This window comes from Gymnoscopelus braueri (assembly GCF_963280865.1).
Source record: "Gymnoscopelus braueri genome assembly, chromosome: 10".
Lineage (NCBI taxonomy): Eukaryota > Metazoa > Chordata > Actinopteri > Myctophiformes > Myctophidae > Gymnoscopelus > Gymnoscopelus braueri.
Genome location: NC_137611.1, coordinates 32,821,079 through 32,836,755, shown reverse-complemented (window position 1 = coordinate 32,836,755; position 15,677 = coordinate 32,821,079). Strand labels below are relative to the sequence as shown.

At 42.0% G+C, this 15,677-nt stretch overlaps 1 protein-coding gene across 1 annotated transcript; it reads right to left on the bottom strand.

The window, feature by feature from the left end:
* Positions 1–423: 423 nt before the first annotated feature.
* LOC308093519 (occludin-like) lies at positions 424–15,058 on the bottom strand (the record flags this gene model as incomplete). The annotated part of the gene is made up of 8 exons (XM_080439856.1): positions 424–580; positions 1,114–1,155; positions 2,247–2,418; positions 3,138–3,392; positions 4,326–4,474; positions 11,829–11,990; positions 12,626–12,829; positions 14,510–15,058. The coding sequence occupies 8 exons, from the start codon at positions 15,056–15,058 to the stop codon at positions 479–481; spliced, it is 1,635 nt and encodes a 544-aa protein (XP_080295982.1). The 3' UTR covers positions 424–478.
* Between the last annotated feature and the right edge of the window lie 619 nt (positions 15,059–15,677).

Sequence of the window (15,677 nt, the reverse complement as noted above, 5' to 3'; positions counted from 1 at the left end):
TTCGCTTTGGTTATTTCTTCACTAAAACTAGAATACAGTGTATCATCAAATCTGTTACTTTATCCACTTAAATCTCTTAAGGAGTGTTGGAAAAGGAACATTATTCCAAAAAACTAAACAAATTGTGACCATCAGTGCATTTGGACACTGACACCTTGTTGAAGGGATAGCATGATTACTATGGGCATTGTAATAAGTAAGAAACATTACATCTTAAATGTCTTCGAAGAGCATCAAAATGGCATGAAACGCAAAAGTTAAATGGAAAGACAAAATCCCATTTTGCACACGTTTTATTTTTCTCAGATTATATTGGATCCTCCATGAAAAGTGGGGTGGTGATTTAAGTGGCCCTTACCTGGAGGTGGCCACAAAAAGCTGTGTTGTCTTATGCATGTCCCAATTTATCACAGGGTCGGGCTCCGCCAGTGTCTTGTCTGACATGATGGGGGGAAGCAACGGTGGGAGACAGTGTAGTTTAACAAAGGCCATGGTCATAGTTCTTCACCAGGCGCTTGAGGTGGAACAGTTTCTGCCTCAGTTCCTTGCTTTGTTTCTTCTTGGCTTGATAGTCTGTTGTCTAGGAAAGAAACACTGCCGTCACCATCTGCTTTATAATATTCACTATATCAGTGATTCTAAAGCCTTTTCATTTCAAGGACCCCCAGTTTGATATGTATTAGACTAAGGACCCCCATTTGATACCATTTTTATCTCTGGGACCCCATTCTACACTGTACAATCCTCAGTGTTATTACTCTGTGTACAGATGGAACCAAATAGAGACGGGTCCATTTAGTTCCATTTGTACACTCTTAGCGATACAAACGCATAAGGGTCCATTTGGTCCCCAATTATCAATCATTTAGCTGGGAACTCCCTTAAGGACCCCTGGGGTCCCTGGACCCCACGTTGTGAACCACTGCACTATATAACAGATGATTTAACCAGACAGCTGCTGCCAACCATTGAAGGGTTTATTTTCACAGAAATGACCATTGTGAGTGAGTGAATTCTAAAACATCTTTCCTGCTCAAAGTTGGTGATTTTTTTGTAGGAACAGATTGATTCAAAATTAATTCATGAGCAGATTAGTCATTCATTTGTACTCACCCTCTTTAGCTCCCTCAGTCTGTTTAACTCATCTGCCACTCCCTGAGGAAGACAAAATGCAGTCAGACAAAAAAGAAACCATCCTAACAGTTGTTCAGGAACGTTAGTCAGCATGTTGAAACTGATTTGGGTCCTCTTAGATATATTATTTAGGTTTTTAGATGGCACATGCCCCTAAGTCATGCTTGAAACCACAGTGCAAATGCAAGACGGTTAAAGTCACAGACAGCCGTCACTTAAATTAAATGTGCAAAAAAAAGTCAACAATTGAATTGTGCAGTTAGAGAATATGAGAATATTGCAGCTTTACTGACTGAGAAATGACTGAGAAATCACATAATAGCCTATTGTATGATAGTGTATAATCTTGAGCTATGGTGTGCTAAGAATAGCTGCCGATTTTAATGTATTAACATCTTTACACCCTATCCTCTGGTTAAAGAATTGCGAAAACACCTGTGTCTGAGTTGGCAAGCTGTGGTGGATGGAATAGGTTATCACATGAACCGAAAACGAGTGCTTCCTCTGCGTCAGTCACAGCAACGGACACATGGGTTTTGCGGTTTTGGCTTCAGAACAGCATACACACACAGAAGGGACAGCTCTCAGGTTCAGAGGTGTAAAGTAACTACACTTTAAGTACTGTATTTAATTACAAATGAGAGGTACTTTTACTTAATTAGTTTTTTCAATATTATACTAATACTCCACTACATCTTGATCTGAAAATGTAACTTTTTACTCCACTACAAGTATTTGAAAGTTACTTTGTAATTTTTATTATTATTATTATTATTATTATTGCTATAATGAAGCCCTATTTTATACTTCAGCTACTCGAAAATGGCCGATCTACAAGCTCACAACACGTTGCCTATGTGACACGTTGTGAACTTGTAGATCAGATATTTTCAGATATTTTACAAATTTGACAAATTTGAGTACTATTACTTTGATACCAAAGTATATTTTAATGCCAATACTTTTGTACCTTTGCTCAAGTAAAATACAGGCCTTTAACTTATAACAGGGCATTTCTCTATTGATACGTTTACTAAAGTAAAAAACTCTTGAGCACTTCTTCCACCAGTGCTCAGGTTACAGAACATGTCCTGGGTCTTGCTCTCCTCTACCTGGTAATGGAGGGAGGAGTGTCCCAGGGTGTCCATTTCTCGGCTCAGCTTGTGAATCTGATCGCTGGTGTTGTCCATCTCGGCACACAGCCTCTTATAGTGGACCCGGTCAGCGTCAAACTCCCTCTTGTACTCACGCCGCTGCTCATCCGACGTTATCTCTGGGTAAAGCCTGGGGGCCCAATAGTCACGTTAACCCATTAAGACCGGGAAAATGTTAGATTTCTTTGGCTATTAAAAAATAGCAGATATACAAGCTCGTAGCGCGGCACCGAGTGCCGCACTACGAGCTTGTAGATCTGCTATTTTTGAAAAATCGTGTAAATGTGTGCAAATCTTTGATATACCGGTATATTCGTTTAAGTGAAAATTTTTAACTCAAATCTTTACTTCTGGGGGAGGGGGGGGGCTGGAACTAAACATGTTTAGATGAGGGTCTGTGGCCAAATACATGCATAATCTTGGGGGTCTTTGGACATGAAAAAGTTTGAGTACCACTGATATAGCAACATACGTTTTTCAGAAAACTGTTTAGAAGACACAATATCAATTTTTTTTGGTAAATAGCTAAATGAGAGGGAATTCCCTTTTTCTTTGCTAAGTATAGATAAGGAGTAGGGATTGTGTAGCATTTTGTCATTTTAAAACAAACAGCAGCCCTATTTGCCTTCAAGATAATAGTTGCGTGTACATGAAAGCATTAACAGTTTAATTTAATATGTGGCCTTTCTAAAAACAACCATTAGTTATTCTGGTTGATGTTCTTTTTTTAAACCACTTCACAAAATTGGCCGGAGGGATGTAAAAAAATGAATGAATGATTAAAGAGATACATCGGGAGCAAATGTGTGTATGTGTGTGTGTGCTTGGGAGCAAATTATAATGGCCCACCTGAAGAGATAATCCCTCTGGTCCTGAGCCAGTTCATTCCCACTCTCTCCCCCAGTGGTGTAACCCGTCTCATATTCAACCACCTCCTGAGCAGCGGAGCTGGGCTGATGGTCCGGCTGCCACGCCTTCGCTACAGGTTGAAGACGTTTTTTGATGCTGTCAGCCTCATCTGAGGAGCTGTTGGGCCTAACAGGCGCCCTGGGGTTTCCATGCGCAGGCTCAGCACCACGGGAGTTAGTGTTGTGACCGGGATAACTGTAAAGTAAAGTAGGGGTGCAACAGTTCCTCAAATTAATTGATTTAATCGATTATAAAAAATAATCGATAGTTGGAATACCAGAAATAGCACAACGTGTTGTGAGCTTGTAGATCGGCTATTTTCGGTATTTTTGCGCGACACCATTGTGCGACAAAGTATAAAATTTGGCTTAAGTGGTTAATCAGACTAATGGGTTTAGTTGATTATAAAAAAATCTATTATAATTTTGGAGTGTTGATTCGTTTGTATATTTTTTTATTATCCCAAAAATGCGCTTCTCGAATTATTCGATTAATCAAAAAAGCAATCAATAGAATAATTGCAAAGAAAATAATTGATAGTTGCATCCCTAATGTAAAGCCAGAAGCAGAAGAGTCAGATTAGATGCTGTGGTTTTAGAACCGTGGTGTACTATAATGTGTGTGTGCTTGTTCATCTGTATGATTACAGTCTGTTCTAGAGCAGTGGTTCTCAACCTTTTCAGGCCGTGACCCCCCAAAATAACCATTATTTGAACTGGGGACCCCCCACCCTGATAAGCACTTGGAATGTAGGAGTTAAGGCATTACATTTTCGGTTCCACAGATACATATTGGGAAAATAGCAGATCTACAATCTTTTAGATCTGCTATTTTCAAAAGATATATGCATATATTATTTGACAATTTGGCCAATGTTTGACCCGTTTTTATAGTATAGTTTGTTGATTACTTTTGATGCAGTAATGGTCTTTTTTCTTTTCTTTCTTTTTGAGGTCTTAAAAAGGTCTTAAAAGTCCTTACATTGTCACTTCACTTCACTGTCATCTGGGAACCCCCCACAATCATGTGGGGACCCCCCCTGGGTGTCCCGACCCACAGGTTGAGAACCACTGTTCTTGAGCACAGGTGGCGAGGAGATTGCAGTGACCAGGTCTCACCACTACTCACGTGTTGCCCGCGCTGTAGATGCTCACTGTTCCGTTGCCATAGGACAGCACACTGTCCACTGCTCTGAGGTCAGGGACGGGTGCAGCCCTCTCTGACAGGACCACGGTCGGCGCCTGTGGGATGCTCCGCGCCTGCCCAACGCTGTTCACCTGGAACAACACCGTGACATTTGCATTGGTTCATGAAAAATGTATTAATTAAAAACTGGAAAAGAGCGCTCTCAGAGTACAGATCTCCGTCAGGCATGGGTTGCCTACCCAGGGCTGTGTCAGACCTACTTTGTCAGACTACTCACAAATAGTAGTCCTATAGTGATGAATTGGGGCCCAAATGGGTCACAAAACAGTGCAAGAGGTGTGTTTGGTGCGTACAGGTCCTGGGTTAATCCATCCACCAGGACGACCTGGTACATTATCGTTCATTTGATCTGGGACTGTGTGTTTCCTGCATGCTGAAAATGGAATATAAAATGCTTACACTACACCTTCCATGATTTCAGTGACAGTCAAAGCACGTGCACTCTGACTTTGGACTGGCAGTTCAAATGCAATACCCAGGTGAAATGCTGTTTTTCCAGACAATGTTAAGAAAATTGTTATTGTTAAAATATATATATAAAAACACTATTCAGAAAGTTCACTTTGAGAACCGGGTGGCTAAAATCTAATGGATATGCCCTCAATCACTACTGCTGGTCTGTGCAGTGGAGACGAAATTACATTTCAGCAGGAGGGGGAAATGCATTTTTGATGCAGGAAACAAAGAAATGTCTTGTTGCTATGTGACTTGGTCTGTATTCAATTTGTCAGAGTGTTCTCTGCTCCTGGTAGGAGAATATTGCACTGACAAGCGTCCTTGAGTGAAAAGGAAATACGTCATGGACAGCCACAGGTACATACAAGTGTGCATGCTGACACACACACAGACGCACTTGCACATGCATGCACTGAAACAGACACTGTGACAGTAGCCTGAGTCACTGTGAGACACACTGAGGTAAAACAAGACGGAACTCCAACATCCATCATCCTCGGAGGGCAGGAGTCCTTCTACTCCAGGTGTCCAGGATGATCAGTGTCTTGCCTGCCAACCTCTCTCTCCTCTCCTATTCTTAGCAGTAAAAGCACTGTCAGAGCCACTCAGCGAGAGAGGGCCACACAGGAGAAATTCCCTCAGCTGCTTTCTGCGTGAGTGGAGGGCCAATGTGAGTGATGGAGGACGAGGTGCATGGGTCCAAGTGCACGTGTTTATATTTATACTGTATATATAGGGTCCAATTTTGCATTGAATATTACTCTGATGGTCATTTTGGAGTTCTTGAAAATGCATCGATTTTATGCTACAAGCGTAATCCTATCCACAAGTCTTAACAAGTCCTGTCTTCAAGGTTAAACCATTCAAAGCTGCTGTGCTAAACATATGTGCCATTATCTGTTCTCCACTAGCATGTTGTCACATTGTATTTTTCATTTAAACAAAGGAATGATTTACAAATAATGCTTTTATTGCAAGCCGACAACTCCCGAAATCATGATTTTTAACAATTGTATATTTTCTTGCAGCAGTGGGTTGTTTCTGAACTGGAACCTCGTCCCTTAGGGAGATGATGTACAATAGTTGATGGAGGTCTATAAGGCATGAATCTGAGTACTGTACTGTACTGACTTGAACTCATGATGTCATCAGATACAAAGTAGGAGTTACATCAGACCTGGAGGATGATTCTGTGGGCCCATAAAACATTGAATTTATATCTAATTAGCTTCCTTTTGTTTTCTATTTTGTGCCAGAAAATATACCCATATTCCAACAAATCCCTACTATGGTGGTACTCTTCTCATCACCATCTTTAAAAGTCCCCCCATTGATTCTAATAAAGCCTCTCCAGCCTTCAGACCTAGCTCTTGTCACAATTACAAGTCTTATACATCTGTTATCTCTAGGATTGGAAAAGGGTATCACGTCAGTATCATGTCAAGTATCTTGTCAGTATCATGGTCAGCATCGTGTCAGCATCATGGTCAGCATCATGTCAGTATCATGGTCAGCATCATGTCAGTATCATGGTCAGCATCATGTCAGTATCATGTCAGTATCATGGTCAGCATCATGTCAGTATCATGGTCAGCATCATGTCAGTATCATGGTCAGCATCATGTCAGTATCATGTCAGTATCATGGTCAGTATCATGTCAGTATCATGGTCAGCATCATGTCAGTATCATGGTCAGCATCATGTCAGTATCATGGTCAGCATCATGTCAGTATCATGTCAGTATCATGGTCAGCATCATGTCAGTATCATGTCAGTATCATGGTCAGTATCATGTCAGTATCATGGTCAGCATCATGTCAGTATCATGGTCAGCAGCATGTCAGTATCATGGTCAGCAGCATGTCAGTATCATGGTCAGCATCATGTCAGTATCATGGTCAGCATCATGTCAGTATCATGTCAGTATCATGGTCAGCATCATGTCAGTATCATGGTCAGCATCATGTCAGTATCATGTCAGTATCATGGTCAGCATCATGTCAGTATCATGGTCAGCAGCATGTCAGTATCATGGTCAGCATCATGTCAGTATCATGGTCAGCATCATGTCAGTATCATGTCAGTATCATGTCAGTATCATGGTCAGCATCATGTCAGTATCATGGTCAGCATCATGTCAGTATCATGTCAGTATCATGGTCAGCATCATGTCAGCATCATGTCAGTATCATGGTCAGCATCATGTCAGTATCATGGTCAGCATCATGTCAGTATCATGGTCAGCATCATGTCAGTATCATGGTCAGCATCATGTCAGTATCATGTCAGTATCATGGTCAGCATCATGTCAGTATCATGTCAGTATCATGTCAGTATCATGTCAGTATCATGGTCAGCAGCATGTCAGTATCATCTCAGTATCTTGTCAGCATCATGGTCAGCATCATGTCAGTATCATCTCAGTATCTTATCAGTATCATGGTCAGCATCATGTCCGTATCATGCCACTAATGATGCCAATGCATGCTCATTTTAATGGTTCTTCTGTTGATTGCCACACGATTACCATTATATAAAAGAAAATGTTGCATAGTTTACTATGATTCTTTTAAAATATATTTTGTATTCTGGGAGCTGCAGGTGTGCGAAGCAGCCCTGGTGACAGACTGAATCATTTAGCGACACGCCGACACTATGTTCTATGGGGATTCACACAGTAACACTGAGGCAACGCAACACTTTTTATACATTATACATGTCACATACATTATAAATGACTGCCTGTGAGGCAAACATACAAGCGTTCCCAAGAATAGGGCTGGCGTCACTCGAAAGGCACATCGACTCATTCAAACAATTTGAGAGCCAAAGTGATCTAATAGTTGTACCAGAGGAGAAAAAGGAAGCAGTATGATTAAACCATTGATACCTGGAACGCATCTGTGTCACTTTAGACAGTGGCGCGGGAAGGGGGGGGCTATGGGGGCTGCAGCCCCCCTGGTGATGGGAGCAGCCCCCCTGGTGATGGGAAGAAAAATCAAAAAAAAAAAAAAAAGTTTTATTTTATTTTATTTTTTATAATATATATATATTTTATGGATCATAGCAGTCTGTTACGGTCATGGATGAACTTCAACCTGGTGTTTACACTGTCTTTCTGCCTTTTTGTGTGGGGAAAAACACAGAAAACCCCAAAAAAAATCGCAAAAAAATCGCGGGCGCGAGGACTCCCCCCCGACGCACAGCCCCCCTAGGTATTAAGGACTTCCCGCGCGCCTGACTTTAGATGTCTTTGGCTATTCAAAAATAGCAGATATACAAGCTCATAGCGCGGCACCGAGTGCCGCGCTACGAGCTTGTATATCTGCTATTTTTGAAAAATCGTGAAAACTTTTCTTTTAGATTTTTTTCCAAAAACTGTTATGATTTAGAATTTTTTTAAAGAATCGCCTCAGGTCTTAAAGGGTTAATTTATACTCCACTGTATGACATAGATGCACGCCGAAATCTGCGAACGACACCGTCATGCAACTAAGGATAAATCAGGCTGTGTAGACTGCTGCACTGTAAAGTGGAGCAATCACGGCATGAGAGGACCTGAGTCAGGCACGTGCAACTCAGTGGGCTGGCAAACACACAGTGTGGAATAAATTTCCCTCCAATTATAATACGGTGATAATTCAACATAATGGAGTCGCCTGGGGAATAGACAGGTCACTTATACAGCCTACACCTTCTCATAGACAATGTTATTACAAAATTGCTTGACTATTACTGACGCTGTACAGCAGGCCTATTCAACTTGCAGCTCTAGGGGTCAGATTCCGCCCGTATAACAATTTGTCATAATTTCACATAAATAAATAAAAAACTCAGCTAAATAAGTGTGAATATGAGCCTTTGTTCAGTATTCTCCAATAGGAAGATGTTCCTATACACTGGCCTATGTTTTCATTCAATACCTCCACATAAATACCTGTTTCTGGTCTGAGCCAAATAAGGTGCTAACATCTGGCTATGATCTGACAGCGCAACACGTCACCTGCATCAGTTGCTAGCTACTGTTGATTTAAGTTAAGCAAATAATGTTAGTATGATATTTGACCATCTTCATGCACTTAAGTGGTTTTAATTTGAAACTATGGGGAGATGATAAAACCGTTACTGACATGACAGAAACACTGTCTTCTAATCTCACTCTTGTGATGTCAGTGTTTAGATAAATGAAAACCAGACTTTGCAACGACATAACGACTTCAATCTCCAAGAGAGGTGATGCAAGGGTAGACTTCTCTGTTGAATGGTTTCCCCTTTTCCCCCATCTTATCCCCAATGAGTTGATGCCAATTCCCATGTGTACTGTGGTCCCTGTCCCTGTGCTGATGACTAGATCCTCTTCAGCTAACTGTTGTTAATATTGATACCAGCACAAGTCCATGGGCTGTGACAAGTTTTTGGACTGAACATATTAATGCAGTGCAATACCTAAAATGTGAGCTTTGGTGTTTTACTTTTGAACAATCAACATACAAATGTCAATCTAGTTTCTCTCATGAATGCAATTCAAACTAACATTTGCTAGCCTGGCTCCAGCCCCTCGCTAGCCACGGCCATTAAAAAATATATATTCTGTAGTGAAACGAAATAAAAATTCAGGCTGAGTGTCAGGCTAAACATTTGCAGCAGTCAAACCGTCAATCTATGTGCCAAAACATTTCCCAATCTAAAAAGTGCAGCATTTCCCATCAGGAAGTGTATACATGTGTTTCAGATCAACAGTGATATAGACACTGTTTAGGCTACTACTGTTTTTTTTAAATGGTATAGATACAATGAAATACTATTAATTTAACCACTTAGAATTAACTTTCAGTAATATTTTACTTTAATTAACTAATCTGTAGCTTTCTAATTGTTTGATCAATGTTTTTATATTTAGGGAAAAGGTATTGCAAGATGTCTGACCTCTAAATAACATTTTCAAATCTGGACCCCTTAATAATATAGTTGAATACCTCTACTGTAAAGGAGTACTACATGTACTGTACAATTGCAGTGAATTAGACAGCCTTGAAAGTACTAAACAATTTCAAACATTTCATGCTGTGGTACAAAAAGACTGGAATAATAAGTAAATGAAAAATACATTTCAGTGTTGGGCCTCTATTTGAAAACTGGCACGCTTGGCCAATAACTAGGGTAGTGTTTTCACCAAGTTCCAGGCAGGTGCTAACAAAGTATCCAAAATTAGTATTGTGAACCTAAAACCATCACCACGTTGTCTTTCCTGATGTAGGCGTATCAGCAATATTCTGCTCACAATTTAGAGCTATAGGGAAAAACATGAATCTGCCTGTTATAGCGCCACCATGAGGCCAAAATGTAGGGTGGCATTTCTTTCTTGGCCTAGTGGAAATGTGCGTTCAAAGTGTCATAGCAATCAGTTCATGATTTGAGGCATTTTGTTCAAAACGGGCCAATCACAATGGAATATGAAAATCCGTCTTGATCACATGACTATGGAGATACTGTGTACCGATTTCTGTAATGTTTGGACACAATCTGTAGGAGTAATATAAACAAATTTAAAAGATCGAAACGTGCAACTCTCTCTGCTAGATCCCCTCTCTGCTGAACAGGTACCATGACCAGCCAGCAGGGGTCCCTATGCAGCAACAAAGATAGACTAATTCCTCGCTGGCTTTTTCAACCATAGACTGTAAAAAGAATGGACAAAGCGAAGCCATTGGTATCTACAGACCGCTTTGAAACACTTTTTCGACGAATTGAAATCCGACATATTTGAACTTCCGGTCCCGAAATGCTGCCGGAAACGACTGCTATTGGCTGCAACTGCAGCAAGGGCCGGTCTTCACTCGGTAGAACCAGTAGAAACCTAGAAACATTCCCTGCTTTATCATTTATTACAAAATTAATGGGACCATAATTTATTAAAAGCATATCATACGCATATGAATTAAAAAAGACTTGCTAGCGATTGAAAACATAAATTGTTTATGAAAAGGTTTACTAAAGTAATAAAATCAAGTCAAAATCGCCCAAAACCACATTTACTTGTATTGAGATTATATTATATTGCGACCGGTAGAGGGTAAAATAGTGACATCTGCTGAGCCATTAATAGGAACAGCAGGTTGTAAGAGAACCCAGAAGAGAGCTTCAATTCCAGCGCCGATTCCTTGGGCCTCAACCCACAAAGTGATGGGAATTGAACCCAGGCCTCAGTGTTTTATTACCTCTATGCTACCCGTATGTCCAGGTTTTAGGTATAGATCAAAGCACATTGGGGGAATGGTTAATGCACCAACCATATGATTTCAACTCACACTACCCTCAGCTTCCTGCTCTCAACTCTCTCCTATACAAATAAGGCAGAACTGCCTAAAAAGAAAGAAAGAAATGAATTGTGTGACTAAACATAACCTTTGGATCACTTTTAACGAGGACGTGACATTGTTTGTCATAGTTTTGGTATTAAGAGTTTTTATTATCTCGTATCTGTTTTTTCCCCCACTGGTTAATGATCAGCCACAGTGAAACCAGACGTGCTGAAGACAAACATGTGGGCCAATAGCAGCAGGTGAAAGGACAATGTGATCAATGATTCCTAGCCATGTGTTTGTCGGTATCAGCCCAAGACTGAGAAATCAAACACTAGAATCACTGTGGCACTGAGGGTTTTGTCTTTGTGACCTCATTTGTCTCACTTCTGTGGAGTGGCTGCAGTTGGCCTAGCCATTCATTGTATTGTTGAGGTTCGTGTTCACACAAAGGTCCATTATCCAGTTTCGTAGTGTAATTAATGGCTCAAGTCCGGAGTCGGTTTCCACACCAATCCTTCACTTCTGCCTGTAACCCACGCTGACTCATCCATCCAGCCACCCACTTCTGCACTCACCCTGTCATATGCCTTCATTCAAATTCATTCCACCTTTTTAAAACGAATCCCTCAATAAGTGAGTAAAACACCAAAAGGTTTGACTGACCCAGTCCAGTACATGGTGTCCCTCTGATTGCCCGGCATGGGGTCGGTCCCAGTAGATGTTGGGCTTGCCATGGCGCCAGATCTTACTGCGGGTCTTGTAGGCAAAGTAAGCAGCCAGGGACAAGGCTATCACCACCATCAGTCCCAGTACCAGAGCTACAGCCTGGAACAGATCATCATTATTATAACGTTGTTGTCGGGCAACTTTTTAGATGTTATTTATTTCGTAAATTAAGGCCCTACTTGATCATGCTACAGCGTCACACAAAAGCATCAAAAGTAGGAGATCCACAAGCTCGAAAAAGTGGCGTGAAGCGGCGCTTTTTGAGAGATCTGCTTTATAGATTTGCTGTTTTTGAATTTGAATCCTGAAAAGTAGCAGTTTTGGACAGAGGTTTCCACCCCGTAGAGATGATAAACAAATTATAGATAGGATTATAAAAAAAATACATTAAACAGAGAATATAATATGTCTATTATCTCATTAAGACCCGGAACGCATCTGTGTCATTTTAAGATTTCTTTGGGCTATTCAAAAATAGCAGATATACAAGCTCATAGCACGGCACCGAGTGCTGGGCTATGAGCTTGTCGGTTAAAAAAAAATGTATATAGTGAAAATGTGTGCAAATCTTTGAATATATATATACATTTTTAACTCAAATCTTTGCTTTTTTTAATAACCATAGACATTTTAAAAATGACACAGATGCGTTCCCGGTCTTAATGGGTTATTCTGTCCACACTGAGAGTGTAAAAACATGGCCATTGTATAGCTGTCAGGACATATGAACTGACCTCCTCTGGGTCCATGTAGCAGTAGTGCTGGAGGTACTGAGTGTACATAGGGAAGCCTCCTGGGTAGCCGGCCCCGATGCTGCCACTCAGGCTGGGTTTGCCTGGTATGTTCTGACACATCATCAGCATGGGGTTGTACAGCATGCTCTGGGAGCTCTGGGACATGGGGTTCACCCCGATCACAAACACGATGTCAATAATACCCTGGAAAACGTCAAACACATACACACATACGGCACTTGATACTTGTTCTGTCATGTTTTAAACAAAGGTCTAATATCCATTATATTATCCATCTATTATACATTGTCAAAGCAATCCACTACTTACTGCGTTGAGGTACAGTATATGCCGCCTGCTGTTTTTTTACCCTAACCCAATGCCCCCTTCTAAGCCCATTCAAACCGGGAAAGCATCTGTGTCATTTTAGATTTCCTTGGCTATTCAAAAAATAGCAGATCTACAAGCTCATAGCGCGGCACTCGTAGATCTGCTATTTTTGAAAAATCTTGAAAATTTGTGCAAATCTTTCAATATATATATTTCTAAAGCTTCTGGGGGGGTCCCTAGAACAAAACATTTTGAGATGGGGGTCCACGGACAAATACATATCTAAAAATGTTTTTAACAGTATGTTGCTATATCAGTGGTGCTCCAACTTTTCCATGTGAAGGACCCCCAAAAATATATGTATTGGTGCCGCAGACCCCCATCTCAAAATATGTTGTTCCAGGAAGGAACCCCAGAAGCACAGATCGGAGTTAAAAATGTTAGCTTTAAAACATATATATATATTCAAAGTGTGGAAAAACCTTTCACGGGTTAAAATGCCCAGAAACTTAATGCCCCCCTTTTGACAAAAATATGTATGGTTACATTCTGAGATCTTCTGAGCCTAAATGTAATAAGTCCGATCACAGGCTGTGCCCGAAATCACTCACTCACTACCCTCTACTCCCTATACAGTAGGTTGTTCTACATACTCTATAGTGAATTACATAATTGTTGTTGTGTGCCAGATCAACGTCAGAATGTTTCTTTCAGCACAATGCAAGGGGGTACTGTATGTAGGGTTTGCGATAGTGGCAATCGGTTGTACCCTACTTTTCACAATGCATTATGGGATTAGATGAGTCTGCGATATAGGGTAGAATAATTATCACTATACATTCAGCCACCACTGCAAAATGGCATAATCACTATATAGTTCATATACTTAGTAGGGAATGATTTCACACACAACCATAGACTTGGGGCAAGTCACTACAAGTCAGTCATTATGCTTATCCAGCGGTGTCTGGTGAAAAGTGCATTATTCTGTCAAGATGTAACATCTAATGCCTGACTTTCTTACATCTTAAAGTTTGTGAGTCTTTTTACACCCCATTTCCAGGCGTGTTCAAAAATGTGGACGCCTGTGCTTTTGAAGCCCAATCCTAGGCAGCAGTGGCTCAGGAGATAGAATGGCCGCTTGGGAAACAGAAGGTTACGGTTCGAGTCCCAGCTTCCCTAGGTTATTGTCCTTGAGCAAGACACTGAACCCCATCTGCTCCCGATAACAAGGTTGGTGCCTTGCATGGTTTCCTCCGCTGTTGGTGTGTGAATGTGTGTGTGAATGGGTGAATGTAATGCACATTGTAAAGTGCATCATTTTCCACCTACAGTATATTGACATTGTGGACAAACAACCTAGATCATCAACATTGTAAGCAATCAATAGTGTGCAGCACAAGCATGTATAGCTAGTGACAGCATTCCAGTGTATTCCACTATTCCCAAGAGAGGAAATAGAGCCAAGAAGAGGGCGCAGAAGGACTTCAAGGTGTCGTGTTATGACAGGGACCTTTTACAGAGGTCCGTAGTGTCCTGGCCAGCCTGACTCACCTGGAGGACGGCTAGGATGATGTCACAGACGAAGACCGTCAGGTAGAAACAGCGGCTCCGCATGCTAGGCGACCGAGAGAAACTCCCCACCAGAAACCCCAGCGCAACCAGGAAGTTGATGGCTGCCACCGAGATCATGGCCGACTTGGCCGAGTACGGCGTCATGTACCCACTGGAGTAGCCGTAGCTGCCCCCGTAGTACCCTGAGCCCGTCCCTCCCGAACCGGCCCCCGTGGGCCCGGCCCCTGCCCCTGCCCCGTAGCCGACTCCGTGCATCTCCCACACCAGGGTGGAGGCGACGCAGGCGAAGATGAGGAAGCACATGAGCACCGTGGCGGCCTGGAAGGTCTTGACGAAGCCGGGAGGAGAGAACCATCGGAAGAAGTACTGAGGCCTCTCCTCCGTGTAGTAGGAGTCTGGAGGGCGGTTGTTGTAGGTGTTGGGGGCATACTGGCTCCTGAACGAATGGACGCTCTTCGGGGCAACGCTGAAACGGGAGTTGCCGGGGTTGTACGCCGGGGGTCTGTCGTACTGCCGAGTCTCAAACATGATGGAGTTGTGAGGATGGCAGCCAGAGGAGGGAGCCCTGGAAATAAATTGCATGTTATTTTATGTTAGCTTTGCAACAATAACACAGACGATTTTAAATAATGGCAAACCTAGCAGTCTAATTCTTAAGTCTCTTGAGCAATTCTTCCAATTAAACAATTTGCACTCTACTGCACCCCAACACACCGTTCTCACCTCTCTCCCTCGCTCTCTCTCTCTCGCTCACACACACACACACACACACACACACACACACACACACACACACACACACACACACACACACACACACACACACACACACACACACACACACACACACACACACACACACACACACACACACACACATACATATCGGTGACCCATGCTTCATCAGTGCAGTGGAACTAAACCCAAGAGGCTTCAATAATTCAGACAGACAGCAGACCAGAGGCCACCTGAGGCAGCTATGCATGGTGTTTGCTGCAAGGTGAACCCCATGCACCGTCACATAAGCTCCTTGTTTATCCCTCCCCTGGCCTATATGATGAGATATTTGTGAGGGGGGGAAGCCCTAGTCATGCATACTCTCTGCATGGTCTCTTCAGAGATATATCACAGCTGAGGGGCACATTTG